We start from the raw sequence: 16,569 nt of genomic DNA, 5'->3' as shown, positions 1-16,569 counted from the left end.
CATTTGTCTACCCGGCATTCTCACTCCCCTGTGGAGTCCCACAGGGCTCATTGTTAAGCCCTACTTTTTTCAACCTGTATGTCACCCCCTTGGCTTGGCTCATAAGAAGTCTGGCTTCAAACTGGTGTCTTGACACACAGATAATAGTGTCCATCAACAGCTCGTCCTCTGACACTGCAGTTCGATTTAAAGACTGCATGAGCCACATAGGGAAGTGGATGCAGAATAATTGTTTAAAGCCTAATACATCTAAAGCAGAAGTCATGCTCTTTGGCAAAAAAACAGTTAACTGGTCAGACAGATGGTGGCCTAATCATATAGGCTCTCCTCCGATATAAATAAAGTAAAACATCTTGGAGTTCTCTGCAACACCAAACTGTCCGTTTAAACCAAGATAAATCATACTACATCGGCTTGCTTTTTCATTTTTAAAATCGTTAAAAAAGTACTCCTACTTATCAAATTTAAGCTAAGAAAAACAGTAGTCACAGCGCTCATTGCCTTTAGGCTGGCCTATTGCAACACCCTTCTTACTAGTACAAGCATGCATAGCATACATAAACTCCAGATGACGCAGAATGCTTTCAGCTAGAGTCCTGCTTGGGCTTACTCACTATGACTCAGTATCCAAGGTCCTTGCAGAATAACACTGGTTGCCCATTAACAAACACATTCATTTCAAAGCATTGTGCATTGCGATTAAGGCTACACATGGCCTTGGTCCCTGGCAATTGTCACAACTTTTCAATCCTTAAATTCCGGCACGATCACTGAGATCATCAGACAGTGGCAAACTGATCATCACTAAGGCACACAAAGTTAAATGGGGAGGAACAAGTTTTGCATACACCACCTTCAAACTTTGGATCTCTCTTCCTAGATTTCCTAAAAAAGAATAACATCTGCTTACTTTTAAAAAGGACCCAAATACTGTTGTGTATCGATTTGGATTCCGTATGCATTTCCCGATTCATGCTCTTTTATAGGTATAATTCACATTGCCCTTACATAGGCATAGAAAGCCGGTCCCTATTTAGGCTTAGCCCATGTTACCCAAATACAGGCATGGGTACTTACATCCGTTCATCGACGTCACAATAACTTCTTGGAAAACCAGAATCTTATGCTTTAGGGACATCCTCTTGCCTAGATATTGATTTCTCCAAGAATTCATTTTTTATGCATGAACATCTATTCCTTAGGGTACATACACTATGGATTTGACAGGGGACTGAGGTCAGTATGTCTCTATCGAGTACATTAAACTTAATTGTGTGTGCCAGATAACTCAGGGGACACTTGAAACTTTCTTGAATAAACAAGAAGGGACAGCATTCCTAAACTCCTTCAACGTATAAATATACCTTCACTTGCTATGGCAAAGAACAGCGTGGTTCAGTGCAGTTCGACTACCTACGTGCATGACACAGCTTGCCACAGCAAGTACCAGAGGAAGCCAAATCACCAGGTGATGCACCGACCAGAAGCTGTCAACCTCCTTCTGAGAATCTAGCTCCAATGTTTCTGACTCCCCTTCTGGGGTGTTGGAAACTCAAGTCCCGGGAAAGAGATACCAACCTCTCATTCTAAGGTATGGAGCTTATAAGAACCTCGAGAAACCTTTGGCAATTCTTGGCAAAACTAAACTAGAGCTAAGACAGCACCTACTTCTTCCCTCGTAATAGACCTAGGTTAGGTACACTGGGGTAAGCACCAGTTGAGTATTTCAGCCTGTGTTATTTATATATGTATTTTTATATGTCATAACATCAGACAATGATTACTGTTCACGCTGTAGGCATTATACTTCGCATTCTGTCTAACGATGGTAGCAGTTCATATCTCTTGCATGAGAAAAAGGACTGTTCAATAAACCCTTTCTATTGAAACGCATGTCTCTATATTTTTATGCAAATTTGTAGAAACAAAACATGCATGATTGTCTGAGTGAAATAGTTATCTATTCTTTCCACGACTCTGAAAATATTGTTCTGACTCTAAGGGAAACCAAGTTGTCATGTTTATGCGGTTGTCAAAGACTAATCCCTTCTTGTTCATTTGAGAAAGTTTCTAGTGACCTCTGAGTTAGCTGGCACACACAATTAAGTTTAATGTATTCAATAGAAACATACTGACCTCAGTCCTATGTCAAATCTAAAGTGTATATTATTCCAATGCGCAGAGCCTATTAAGGAAGTATAGGAACTACACTACAAGGCGCCCAATGGTTTGGTAAGGCGCTAATTCAACGCTAGATACTGAAGTAACTCAGTCATGCTTTTCTCAGAGACCTTTACTCATAATACTCCAATAGACTTCTGGAGTGGGTAAGAGATAATATCCGCCATAGCTGGGTAGGACGAAAACTCCTATGTATTGGTTTTTGATTTGTTCAACGTTGAAGGATACAGTGTTCCAAAATATTGTGCACCTGTATCTTTTCATTTTGCCATAGAAATGATGATTAGTGCTGAAGAACGCGGCTGCTGCTGCTGTCCAGATGCCATTTTGTTTGATATTTTTTAATAACTCCAAAAATATATAAATATTAAATATTACCTACTGGCGGTCGTCAGTAGGTAGTTATAGTTAGGATTATTTTCTATAGGGAATCCGCAACATTCATTTGGGAATAACTTTGGCATTGATTGAGGGATCTGCCTGTAATTTTCCTGAAATTTGCCTCGCTGCGCTCCGCAACTTCCCTGAAAGTTTGGGGTGGATTCGTCAAGCAGGGGCCGAGATAAAAGGGGGGTCCCAAAACGTGTTTTCCCCATGTTAATTTCCATAGGGCGGTTGGACTCACTTTTAGCCCAAATGGCTGAATGGATTTCCACCAAACTTGGCAAAATTGTAGGGACTGGTAGCTCGATGTGCTTTTGCGATGTCTCAAGATATGTGCTCCAGTGGATTTTGAGTAATTTATGTTAAAAAAAAAATATATCTATAAGCGCGCCCCGGTACGCGCACCGGGGCGCGCTCCAGCGCGCTACGCGAGTTCGCGAGCGGAAAGCTGATGGGCTCTCGGGTGCCCGTCATCATTCCAAACAGTCCGGAGCGGCCGGCATCTTGTGTCTCGGTTGGATCGAGACACAAGAGTTGGCAAAAACAAAGCGGGAAATGACCAAAAGAAGGCAGGGTAGACCCCCCTGACCCCCTAGGTTTGATGTGGGGGCCATAATTTGCACGGGGAGCGCCCGGTATGCGCACTGCGAAGCGTACCGGGGAGCGTACCATGGGGAAAAAAGAATGACAGATTTTAAAAAAAATTTAGCATTTTTTTATAAATTGGGGTAGTTCTAAAAAGAACTGTTTTTATTATTCTTTTTGTTGTTTTATAATTTTTTTATTGTTTTTTGGAACATTTTTTACTTTTTTTGGATTTTATGAACAATTTTATATTTTTGGGGGAATTTTTATGGGGACAAACAAAAAACAGGGAATTGTAAATGGCTCAACTGGAGCCAAAAAAATCAGGAAAAAATTAAGGTTTCTTTGGGCACTTGTGGTTGTCACCAGCAAGGTTGATGAGTTTAATACTTTGCTCACCATAGCAAATTGTTCTTCCACAAAATGTACACACAATTTTGAAATCTCCAAACGAGGTTTGGATGTTTGGGACCATCTCCCTTGTCTCTGGACCCGATGGAGTGGGTTGTGTACTTTGGGAGGTGCTGGAAGAAGATTGGGGAGGGTTTCTGGTCAGTTCTCTGACCTCTGCGGCAGCATAGTTGTTAGGATGCCGTCGTTGCATGTGGCGAATCATGGTGTTGTTGCCAAAAGAGTACTTTTTGTTAGGGTTCCCCCTGGAAAGTACAGTGCCACAGATTAGACAAGTAACCTTTGGCGCATTTACTTTCTTGAGGTCCTTTGGGATTTTAAAAAACTCCCATACAATGTGCTCCTTTGGCTTATAGGGGGTAGTATCTTCAGGCAGGAACCTCCTCCTCTCCTCCACTTCCTCCTCCTCCTCCTCTTCTTCATCTCCACCACTGTGGTGTTGTGGTGGTCCTTGTGGTGGGGGTGGTGGTTGAGATGCTCCTGCTGCTGCTGCTACTGTAGCCATTTGTCAGTACAAATAGGTACAAATAGGTCTGCAAACAGGTCTTCCTCAATCAAAGTACAAAGTGAGAATGAGGAAAATAGGTGGGGGCTTTCATCATTTGGAAAACAAAACTGTCCTGAACCAATGAAAAGTGTTATTTTCAGGTCACATGACTCGGGCTTTCATCATTTGGAAACCAAAACTGTTCTGAACCAATGAAAAGTGTTATTTCCAGGTCACATGACCCGACGCGCTTACGCTACGGACCCGGGGCGCGCCCCGGGGAGCTTACGTAGCGCGTTCGTAGGTGCGTGGGTGCTTCCAGGCATATCACGGGACGCGGCTACGCGATACGTCACAATTATGTTTTCGTCCGTGCCAAAAGCGCTAACGGGACGCTCACCGGTACGCGCACCGGGTCATGCCGCAAGACTGCGCTTACCGGAGCGCTCACCGGTACGCGCACCTGGAGCGCTCCAGGGCAAAAAAAAAAACATGAACAATATACATTACAAAAAAATAGTATTACATAAATATACAATGTAGGATTCATTATTAAAAATATTATATTTCAATAGAAATTTGATATTAAAAAACCTTTGAAATTCACTGAAAAAACATAGGTTTAAGGCCCTATATATAGTTAGGAATTGTCATTTAAAAAAACCTATGAAATTCACTGAAAAAACCATAGGTTTCACACCAGTTATAGTTAGGAATTAGCATTTAAAAAACCTATTAAATTCACTGAAAAAACCATAGGTTTGACACCAGTTATAGTTAGCTGGAAATTTTACTGACATAAAACCATTGAAATTCCCACGTTATAGTTAGTTGGACTCACTATAACTTGCGCGCCTGCAATGCACTGCTGATGATGTCACATATTACATCACTCATGACATGGTCAGTGGTGTGAGCAAGGGAGCAAAAGCTTCCGAAACGCGTAACAGCAATAAAGCTACACTGTGTACTATCCTGTTTCTGAGCGTGCGTTATAACTTGGAGGTTATTGAAAATTGAATGGCTGGTGGGGCTCTGCCAGTGTGACGCGCCACCAGACTACGGTAGGTTTCCCCGTAAACGAGCCGTGGAGAGTGAGCATATATATGTCATCAGTGATGTCATTTGAGATGTCATCAGTGATGTCACTGACCATGTCATGAATGATGTAATATGTGACATCATCAGCATTGGATTGCGGATGCACGAAATATATAGTTAGTGCAACTAGCTATATATGGAATTTCATTGGTTTTATATCAATAAAATGCCCAGCTAACTATATATGGTCTCTAACCTATGTTTTTTTTCAGTGAATTTTCAAGGTTTTGTAAATGCAAATTCCTAACTATATATGGTCTATAACCTATGGTTTTTTCAGTGAATATAATTCTATATTTTGCACAACTATATTTTTTACATCAATATGTTTTCAGATATTTTTGTACCAACCTGTTTAAATATAGTGAGTCGTACTTTTGCATTCTATATTTTTTCATTGATATTTTTTTACTTCTATATTTTTTACATCAATATTTTCTCACTGAGCCTTCTTATCTGACTCCCACTAGGTATTTTTTGGAGTTAAGATTGATGGTGATCTGGTGTTGTGATGAATATACATATAAAGGCACAAGTATAAATGCCAGTGTGATGACAATCCTTAATCGCAGATAGGCAGCTGTTCTCTGTGTAGGGGCACTTGTTTTATCCTTCTCTGACTTCATTCTCAGAGTTCGTCCACTGCAGAGTGATTTGTTTGCCACTGTGGTTCTGGTACAGTCTCTGGGTGCACAAACAGCCACTTACACCTGTGATGCCTGCATGTTACAGTCAAGTATCTGCTGAATGTAAAACTCAGGCCAGGGAGCCAATTACTGATTTCAAGGTGACATAAGGAAGAGAAGAGAAGTGGAAACTGTATCCTGAAGCCAAGAGGTAAGAGAGGTAACCTTTATTTATGGAAGGGCTACCTCAACAGACACATATTTCCAGAGTCAGGACCACTAGCAGTATTTTAAAAGGGTAAACTGTACCTTGGTCCAGCAGCAAACGGCACAAACGCATGAGAATGTCGATTGGAGGAGTTCTCAGGAGTGAATCGTAAGGGGTCAAACACCTGAAAAACAGTACAGGAAACCAAAGGGAAAAGGTATGGAAGCACTTCATAGAAAGGAGACAACTGCTACTGATGAATGGGGAAAGAGTATGAGGTAACATAGCATTGGTATCATAAGATAACACTAGGAAATACAGTAACTAAAATATTTTTTCTGGGTATCAAGGGTATGCTATGTGACAACATTTACCATTGTGTATCAAATGTTTTCTGAATAAACATTTTATCTTATCTGCATGGCTAAAGTACAAAAAAAGATTTCACAAACTGTAGATGTCTCCTTCATGCCCTACATGTCTGCATCCCCTTTTCTTCTCTTTGCTTTCTATTGTCAGCTAGAGACTCGATGAGTCGCGGTCCAGCCCATATAATCAATCAATCAATCAATCAAGACATTTATAGAGCGCACTACTTACCCGTAGGGTCTCAAGGCGCTTAGGGGGGAGGGTGCCGTTACTGCTCGAACAGCCAGGTCTTGAGCTTCTTCCTGAAGGAGAGGTGGTCTTGGGTCAGGCGCAGGTCGGTCGGGAGGGAGTTCCAGGTCTTGGCGGCCAGGTAGGAGAAGGACCTTCCTCCTGTTGTTGCTCTTCGGATGCGGGGGACGGCGGCGAGGGCGTGGCTAGCTGATCGGAGGTGGCGTTTGGGAGCGTAGAAGTTGATTCGGTTGTTGAGGTAGCTCGGGCCTTGATCGTGTAGGGCTTTGTGTGCGTGGGTGAGGAGACGGAAGGTGATTCTTTTGTTGACGGGGAGCCAATGCAGGTCTCTCAGGTGTCCGGAGATGTGGCTGTTTCGTGGGATGTCGAGGATGAGTCTGGCTGAGGCGTTCTGGATCCGCTGAAGTCTCTTCTGGAGCTTGGCGGTGGTTCCGGCGTAGAGGGTGTTGCCGTAGTCCAGTCGGCTGGTGACGAGGGCCTGGGTGACGGTCTTCCTGGTCTCCGTGGGGATCCACCAGAAGATCTTCCGTAGCATCCGCAGGATGTTGAAACACGCCGAGGAGACGGCGTTGACTTGTCTGGTCATGGAGAGGGAGGAGTCCAGGATGAAGCCCAGGTTGCGTGCGTGGTTCGTCGGTTTGGGTGCGTTGCCCAGGGCGGGGGGCCACCAGGAGTCGTCCCAGGCGGTGGGCGTGGAGCCCAGGATGAGGACCTCCGTCTTGTCTGAGTTCAGTTTCAGGCGGCTGGTCGTCATCCACTCGGCTACCTCCTTCATCCCTTCGTGCAGGTTGGCTCTGGCGGCGGGGTCGTTGGTCAGGGAGAGGATCAGCTGGGTGTCGTCGGCGTAGGAGATTATGTTGAGGTTGTGTTGGCGTGCGATGGCCGCGAGGGGGCTCATGTAGACGTTGAAGAGGGTGGGGCTCAGCGAGGATCCTTGAGGGATGCCGCAGATGACTTCAGTGGCCTCTGACTTGTACGGCGGTAGGCGGACTCTCTATGTTCTTCCGTCGAGGAAGGAGACGATCCATTCCAGTGCCTTCTCCTGGATTCCGACGTTGCTGAGGCGTTGCACTAGGGTGCGGTGGCAGACAGTGTCGAAGGCCGCGGAGAGGTCTAGGAGGATGAGGGCCGCTGTTTCTCCATTGTCCATCAGGGCTCGGATGTCGTCTTTGGCGGCGATGAGGGCGGTCTCGGTGCTGTGGTTGGCTCGGAAGCCGGACTGCGAGGGGTCGAGGGATCCGTTCGACTCGAGGAAGGCGGCCAGCTGCTTGTTGACGGTCTTCTCGATGACTTTGGCTGGAAACGGGAGGAGCGAGATAGGGCGGTAGTTCTTGAGTTCGGTGGGGTCTGCTGTAGGTTTCCTGAGAAGAGCACTGAGTTTGGCGTGCTTCCAGCTCTCGGGGAAGGTGGCGGTGTCGAAGGAGGTGTTGATAATGTCCCGCAGGTGGGGTGCGATGACAGCGTCGGCCTTGTTGAAGACGTGGTGAGGGCAGGGGTCGATCGGAGATCCGGAGTGGACGGAGTTCATCATGCGGACGGTGTCTTCGGTGCTGATCGGAGTCCAGGCTCGGAGGGTGGTGGTGGGCGGTGTTGCTGTGGTCGTGGCATGCGTTGGTTGGGTGTTGAAGCTGTTGTGTTTTTCCGCGATCTTGTTGTGGAAGTAGGAGGCGAGGGAGTTGCAGAGGTCTTGCGAAGGGGTGATGTAGTTGTTTCCGGCGTTGGGGTTGGAGAGCTCTTTCACGATGTTGAAAAGTTCCTTGCAGTTGTGTGCGTTGTTGTCCAGCCGGTCCTTGAATGCAGTTTTCTTGGCGGCGCGGATGAGTTGGTGGTGTTTCCAGGTGGCGAGTTTGAGGGTGGTCATGTTGTCTGGTGTAGGTTCCTTTCTCCAGACTTTCTCGAGGGCTCGGCAGTTCTTCTTGGAGCTCTTGAGTTCGTCGGTGAACCATGGGGCTTTCTTGCTGCCGGGTCTGCTGGGCGGGGTCCTCAGGGGGGCGAGTTCGTCCGCGCAGTTGCTGATCCACTTCGAGAGGTTGTCGGCGGCCTGGCTGGGGTTCGCTGAGCTGGCAGGAGGGTGCTGGCTCAGGGAAGCGGCGAGTTGGTCGGCTGTGATCTTGTTCCAGCTTCTGCGGGCAACCTGTTGTTGGTGGTGGTGGATCGTCGTTCTTTTGAAGGTGAAGTGTACGCAGCTGTGGTCCGTCCAGTGGAGTTCCGTGGCGTGGCTGAAGGCGATGTCTTTGCTGGATGAGAAGACTGCGTCGAGTGTGTGTCCGGCGAGGTGGGTGGGGGTGTTCACCAGTTGCTTGAGTCCAAGGTTGGCGAGGTTGTCGAGCAGGGTGCTGGTGTTGAGGTCGTTGTTGTTCTCCAGGTGGAAGTTGAGGTCTCCCAGGAGGATGTAGTCAACGGAGGGGAGGGCATGCGGGCTGACGAAGTCGGCGATGTCCTCGCTGAATTGTGTGCGTGGCCCCGGGGGTCGGTAGATTAGGGTGCCTCTGAGGGTGGTCTTCGGGTCGGTGTGGATTTGGAAATGCAGGTGTTCGGCGGTGGTTAGGGTGTTGTCGGTGCTGGTCGTGATTCGGATGGTGTTCCTGTGGATGATGGCGATTCCTCCTCCCATCTGGTTGGCGGTGCGGTCCCTCCGGGTGATCTTGTAGCCCTCTGGGATGACGATGGCGATGTCGGGCGCTGAAGAGGCGTTCCTCCAGGTCTCCGTGATGAAGGCAACGTCAGGGGCTGTGGCGTCTAGGAGGTTCCAGAGTTCGATGGCATGTCTGTGGACGGAGCGGGTGTTGAGGAGGATGCACTTGAGGCTGCTGGTGTTCGGCTTAGCAGGTGCTGGTGCCGGGCAGGTCCGGATGCAGGTGAACTTGCAGGCGTGGCAGCTGAAGGGTCCGTGGGTTCGTCTCGGGGTGGCTTGGAAGCATCCTGGGGGTCGGCCGGTGTTGAGTGCGATGAGGGTGGCGGCGTTGTACGTCAGGCGGGAGGGCCGGGGTCGTCGAGGGCCAGGGGTCCTGGCGCTGGGCGCGGTCCAGTCGCGGACGAGCGCAGACGGGCTTACCTTTGGCGCGCCTTCGGCGCACAATCGGCGCGCCCGCTGCGCGTGATCGCTGCGCGTTCGCACGGTCGCCATATATGGCGAAGTGCGCGGGGGGCGGAGCAGCTGGGAGGCGGGAGCGGGGAGGGTACAGAAGAAAAAGGGGCGGGGTTAGCGGCGGTGGCGGGAAGCGGGGAGGGAGGACGAGGGTCAGAGAAAAGGCAAACAGGAAGGAAATTACGAGTTTCAAGGGGAAAAAAATACAGGCAATACAGAAAGACAAAAACACAATGCAAAAACGGCAAAAACAACAAGGGCAGGTCGAGCGAGCACGGACCACGCCACTCTAAGGCAGGGGGCGTGGTCACGCGGCGGCAGCGAGGCACACAGGCAGGGAGGCACACGCAGCAGCTGGTGGCCGTGCGGCGCGGGGGTGTCCTAGAGCTAGGTCACACTCACCTGCGTCGCACGGTCGCCATATATGGCCAAGTGCGCGGGGGCGGAGCAGCTGGGAGGCGGGAGCGGGGAGGGTACAGAAGAAAAAGGGGCGGGGTTAGCGGCAGTGGCGGGAAGCGGGGAGGGAGGACGAGGGTCAGAGAAAAGGCAAACAGGAAGGAAATTACGAGTTACAAGGGGGAAAAAATACAGGCAATACAGAAAGACAAAAACACAATGCAAAAACGGCAAAAACAACAAGGGCAGGTCGAGCGAGCACGGACCACGCCGCTCTAAGGCAGGGGGCGTGGTCACGCGGCGGCAGCGAGGCACACAGGCAGGGAGGCACACGCAGCAGCTGGTGGCCGTGCGGCGCGGGGGTGTCCTAGAGCTAGGTCACACTCACCTGCGTCGCACGGTCGCCATATATGGCCAAGTGCGCGGGGGCGGAGCAGCTGGGAGGCGGGAGCGGGGAGGGTACAGAAGAAAAAGGGGCGGGGTTAGCGGCGGTGGCGGGAAGCGGGGAGGGAGGACGAGGGTCAGAGAAAAGGCAAACAGGAAGGAAATTACGAGTTACAAGGGGAAAAAAATACAGGCAATACAGAAAGACAAAAACACAATGCAAAAACGGCAAAAACAACAAGGGCAGGTCGAGCGAGCACGAACCACGCTGCTCTAAGGCAGGGGGCGTGGTCATGCGGCGGCAGCGAGGCACACAGGCAGGGAGGCACACGCAGCAGCTGGTGGCCGTGCGGCGCGGGGGTGTCCTAGAGCTATGTCACACTCACCTGCGTCGCACGGTCGCCATATATGGCCAAGTGCGCGTGTGGGCGGAGCAGCTGGGAGGCGGGAGCGAGGAGGGTACAGAAGAAAAAGGGGCGGGGTTAGCGGCGGTGGCGGGAAGCGGGGAGGGAGGACGAGGGTCAGAGAAAAGGCAAACAGGAAGGAAATTACGAGTTACAAGGGGAAAAAAATACCGGCAATACAGAAAGACAAAAACACAATGCAAAAACGGCAAAAACAACAAGGGCAGGTCGAGCGAGCACGGACCACGCCGCTCTAAGGCAGGGGGCGTGGTCACGCGGCGGCAGCGAGGCACACAGGCAGGGAGGCACATGCAGCAGCTGGTGGCCGTGCGGCGCGGGGGTGTCCTAGAACTAGGTCACCACCTATAATAGGTACCTTCAAAGCGCACTCTACTATAAAAGGCAGTAGGAGTCAAGTAATAGCTTAGGTGGCAACACTGGGGTCTACTAATGATGCCTTCTGGTACCCATGCATTCACTGACAAAGATGAGAAACTCTGTAAGGAATGTATCGAGAATACAGATCCAGTGATCTATTTGGCACCCATAACTGAGAGGTTTTCAGTCACCCTGTGCTCTTCAGAAATTGTTTGTAGAAAGGGGGCACAAAGAAAAGTACTGAAGGGGACAAAAAAACACAAAGGAAGAGTTTATGTTTATTTTCTAATAGTCATAGTCCTGCACATGTAAGTGGGAGTGGACATGTGTGTGTTTCCTCCGATATCAGTATACATCTTAGATTACTTCAGAAACACTATGGCGAGACAAGGATAACCCAGGTGGCCTCCTCTGATATCAGTGTACTTTTAAGACTACTTTAGAAACCATGCAGCAAGACAAGGGATATCTAGACGGCCTCCCTTGATATGATTGTTCACCTAGGACTAATCCAGAATCACGGTAGTGAGTCAAGGGGTACTTAGGTGGCCTTCTCTGATATAATTGTACAACTAGGGCTACTCTAGAATTGCAATTCTCCTAATAACATGACCAGAGAATCTGGACTTCATTAAAGACACGTAGGCTAACATTATGCATTATCCTTTTAATGCATTCACAAGCAGCCGCACTACATCATTATAAAACAATACCAAAATTAATAAACATAAGGTATTAAAGGTATGGACCACAAACAGACTGCCTCTTTTAAATGCTGACGAATAAATAAAGTTCCAAAGGATCTCTAAGTCTTGGATAAAGGAGAACAAGAGAAAAAATCCATAACAAAAGTTGAAGTGAAGAAGTTCTTGAATGAAGAATCCAAAACAGGCACAATAAGCCCAAGGAGAGGAGAAATTCTTTAAGCCGAATTATCTGAAAGGAATGGAGAACATGTGAAAGATTGAAAAAAGGTGGCAAATAAAATCACAGAGCATAGTATAAAACAATACAATGAGAATGATAAAATCCCAATCAAAGATATTGTAAAAAAAATATACTATGCAAGAATACACCGTCCAAGGGAGGGATAATAGTAACCTTCGTGCTTTAATGAAATCCAGATTCTCTGGTCATGTTAATAGGAGAATCGCAATTTCATTACAAGACCGGAGGCTAAATTATGCATGTTGGTAACCGTGAAGAACAACATCAGACATGTGCTCAAAATGTTTGCATTAATGTCGAGCAAATGTGGATGCGTTGGATCAATCCGTAGCTTTTAGGATATCGTTCAATTTAACACCAGAGTAGAAAGACTTACTGGCCATAGCGCCTCTAATAGAGTGTGCTTGGAATTTAGATAAATCAATACCAGCCAGGTTCATAGCACACTTAACCCATCTTGCAATAGAAGAAGAAGAGCTGGGTTTGAAAGGTTTAACAAAAGAGATAAGCAGTTGATCAGCGCCAGGAGGGCAAAGCTCTTTTAGTTCATTATCATATTCCGAAATACAATTCAAAACACACAGCTTTCTACACACCCAATTTATAATAAACCCTAGGCTCTCTATGAGGTCCATTGAGGTCCTCAGATCTGACAAGATCTGCTAATGGTCTTGGGACATAATGAGAATATCGTCAAGGTAAATGATTACGCGAATACCTCTTTCCCTCAGAAGAGAGACAATAGTTCTCAAAATCTTGGAGAAGCACCAAGGGGCAGATGAAAGTCCGAAAGGAAGGGCTTGAAATTGAAAAAGGCGATTATTCCAAGTGAACTGAAGAAAGGGTAGGTGTTTCTTGGCCATAGGAATTGTGAATTAGGCATCTTTCAGGTCCAGTTTCACCAGCTAATCTCCTTCTAAAAGGAGGTCTCTCAGGAGGTGGATTCCCTCGATTTTGAAATGTCTGTAGACCAGGAAAACGATTCCTTTTTTTGGACAAGAAAGAGACTGCTTACAAAGCTTTTCAAACTCCAAGGGACTTCTAAGATTGCACCCTTTTGGAGCATGGACGTAATTTTCTCTTCTACAATTTTTTGTTGATCTTTTCAAAGAGAAAGAACTCCGGGAAGGAATGTTTGAGTTGGAATATTGGTAACATCTATTTTGAAACCATGAACAGTCTCCAAAGCCCAAGGGTCTTGTGTTAGAGTTTCCCATCCGTGGAAAAAGAACTGTAGTCTGCCCCCTACCTTTGGTGGGGAAGAGGAAAGAGGTGGAAGAATACTTACTTTGAGTATTGGAGTTTGTTTTGTTCGTAAATCCGCGGGATCTGGATCCTCTGTAGCGTAGTCTCCCCCTCTTTGTGGGTAAAATTGGTTGTAGGTATAGAAGCCTCTTCCTGAGCCTCTAAATCTTAAATAGGGCCTTTTTTGATTGCCCCGTCCGGAGGAAAGGTCTCTTCTTCCAGCCCGTCCAAAAAGATTTAGATTGAAAACACGTTTTAAATTAGATTGGGCCTTATCGAGGGCGGTGAAGGTAGAGACATACCAATACATTTAATCATGTCTCCACCAAAGAGTAGCCCTTTTGGGTTTAGGGGAGGTTCTTTTTTGGCCATGTCTCCCAATTTTGGATTAATCTTAGTAAGAAGGGCTCTTCGTCTCTCAATGTTAAGGCTCAAATTAGCAGAGCCCAGGAGAACTAAAGCTCTTTTACTCCAGCCTCTGATAAGGTCAACATCAAGGGGAGTGTCAATGATATGACATTCTTCTGACAAGTCTAAAATTATACTCAGGGGACCTAGAACGTCCAAAAAGTGGTCTTGACAGCCCTTAAAATACCTTTCTAAACCCTTTCTAGGGTCTCTCCCCTACTTGAATAAAAACTTGATCAAAAAAAGATCTAGGTTGGGGGTTTGACAAACTTTATCCTGAATTGTCAGTCTAGGGAACTCTGACCTGAGGGTACTACGAGTTTCTTTTTCCAGAGTTTCTGAGCCAACTTTGAATAACCTTGGCAAAATGTTCCTAAGAGAACCATTTGGAGCTTCTGGGATGGGAGATATTAAGGGGGGAGAAGATCTCCTCAACCAGGGGGTTGAGAATGACATCCTTGCAAGAGCAGGGAGATGTCATACCAGGTTGGCTATTAAAATCTAGCTCTTCATCGTCCAGGTCAAGGACAAACACATCATGAGGATTAAGGACGTTTCCTTCTTCCTCTGAATTGCTCTCTGGGATGTTTTGAGCACTTTCAAAATTTGTGTCGCTAGGGACACCCATATTAATTGCGCCGCAGAGGGCAGCTGTATTGATTGTGCCGTGTAGGACACCAGAATGAATCGTGCCACTAGTGACACCAGTAGTAAATGTGGTGCATGGACCTCCTTGAATACTTGAGGTGCTAGGACCTCCCAAAGTATTAGAGGTGCTAGGACCTCCCATAGTGCTCATCAAAGGCTCAGAATGATTTGTTTTCTTGGCTCTTTTCCCTTGTGAAAAATTATCCAAATTGAGATTGTCAGAGAAGTCGGCCTGATCAGGGGGAAGGTGCCTTTTAGAGGACATAACCTCTTAGAGTGTATCAAACATAAGGGACTTCATTTCCTTTTGAAAAATATTTTTTAGAGACTCCTCATTGATGTTAGGAGAGCTTTGAGCAGCATCATCAGAGTCAAAATCTGGCATTATTGCAGTCAGAAAGTAAAAGGAAGATGTGGCTGATTAAACTAATTTATAAGGTAATGGTCGCTATATTAATTTATAAGGTAATGATCGATAAATATAAGGGATAATAATCTTCCCCCCTTTTTTTTCTTGAACGAATTAATAAATAATATGGAGTTCAGTAATTATATAAAAAAACGAGCCTTCTGGCATCAATCACATCGAGAACACAGTAGCGGAGCAACTGACTGGAGTGCAAGAGCCTGCAATTGGTAACTTAGAGCAATGACCCTTGGAAACACGAGCGCGTAGAGTTGTTGTTCCCAAGGGGCATTCCTTAGCTCTGAGCAAGAAGGAAAGCTCAAGAATGTCCGACGCTCAAGGCAGAGCAATGCGGACATGAGGGGAGATTCAGGAGGGCTTTCCAAAACATTGGAAAACGATTAAGGTCTACGCGCGAAGAAAGGGGATTTCAAAATTTGCAAACATTCGTGACAAGAATTTTCAATTCTATTAAGGACAAGGAGGCGAGGATTATGCTTTCTCATTTCTTTAATGAAATGCTCAGCAGCCAATCAAAAAACAGAACTACAAATCCCATGAACACTTGGGAATGACCCTAGAGGAAACACTATATAAGGTCCATAAATCAGTCTTTCTTCCTCTTTCTTTGGGTAATAAGTTCGACATCAAAAAACAATCCAAGGTAAAGCAACAGCATCAGCTCCAAACAAGCCGCCGAAATCCACAGGATCTTGTAGACAAAGATGGAAGTATTGGGATCCGTGCGCAAGGAGACAGAGGAGGCTCACGAGGCGTAGTAACCATATCACTTCTGGTCAGAACCTGAAACAGAGACAGAGCCGTAATATCCCAACATCGTGAAAATAAGGTATACAGGGAAGGGAAAACAGAAAATTCCACAACTGTAACAGTATGCAATTTTATACAGTACATGATAATACCAAAGTACAATCCGGGTGGGATAATCCTCGCCTCCTTGTCCTTAATAGAATTGAAAATTCTTGTCACGAATGTTTGCAAATTTTGAATTCTATGTCAGGACAGGAGGCTCAGATTATGCTTGTTCAAAGCTCGTCTATTACTACAGAGGCAACACTAGCAATAGGTTTATAATAGAATTGCTTGAAAACAGAGTCCGAAGACCAGTCTGGTATCGTTATCAATCAATGTAAAAGCGCTGTTTATGCTACATTGTACGCGCGCGCTATCGCTCTATCTAGCATTTAACTGATTTGCATACAGAGCATTGTAGTGCGGCTAAGGAGCGGGACTTTATACTTTATTAGTATACCTCACTCGAACTCGAAACCCAGCTCTGCCCCAGTTTCGATTTTAATAGCGAACGGCCATCTTATTGTTTATTTTCATTGGCCCGTGGCTCCTCCCCGCTCCCCGCCTCCCAGCTGACCCTCCCACATAAAGGATAGTTTACTATCGCCCCGTCCTCTCCTTCCCTGTGACCACCTGGATCCCCTCCATTGCGGTCGCTCACCCTGCACTCGGCTAGCACTACGGAGGCTTCTCTTCCAGCTGCCTGCCTGTCCTGAGACCTGCTGCCTGCCTGCCCTGACACAGCGCACTGCGCTATCTAAAGCGCCTGGTATCGTTATCAATCAATGTAAAAGCGCTGTTTATGCTACATTGTACGCGCGCGCTATCGCTCTATCTAGCATTTAACTGA

General features: G+C 46.8%; 1 protein-coding gene across 1 annotated transcript in view; it reads right to left on the bottom strand.

The window, feature by feature from the left end:
• The window catches only part of LOC147678944 (cytochrome P450 4B1-like), a 207,052-nt gene that overhangs the window by 11,382 nt on the left and 179,101 nt on the right, over nt 1-16,569 (bottom strand). The window contains exon 11 of the mRNA XM_086944700.1: nt 6,085-6,167. Coding sequence (XP_086800826.1) covers nt 6,085-6,167 — 83 coding nt within the window. The remainder of the gene's footprint in view (nt 1-6,084; nt 6,168-16,569) is intronic.

This window comes from Lissotriton vulgaris, chromosome 11 (assembly GCF_964263255.1).
Source record: "Lissotriton vulgaris chromosome 11, aLisVul1.2, whole genome shotgun sequence".
NCBI lineage: Eukaryota > Metazoa > Chordata > Amphibia > Caudata > Salamandridae > Lissotriton > Lissotriton vulgaris.
The sequence above is the reverse complement of the archived record's forward strand: the minus strand, read 5'-3'. Positions and strand labels throughout refer to the sequence as shown.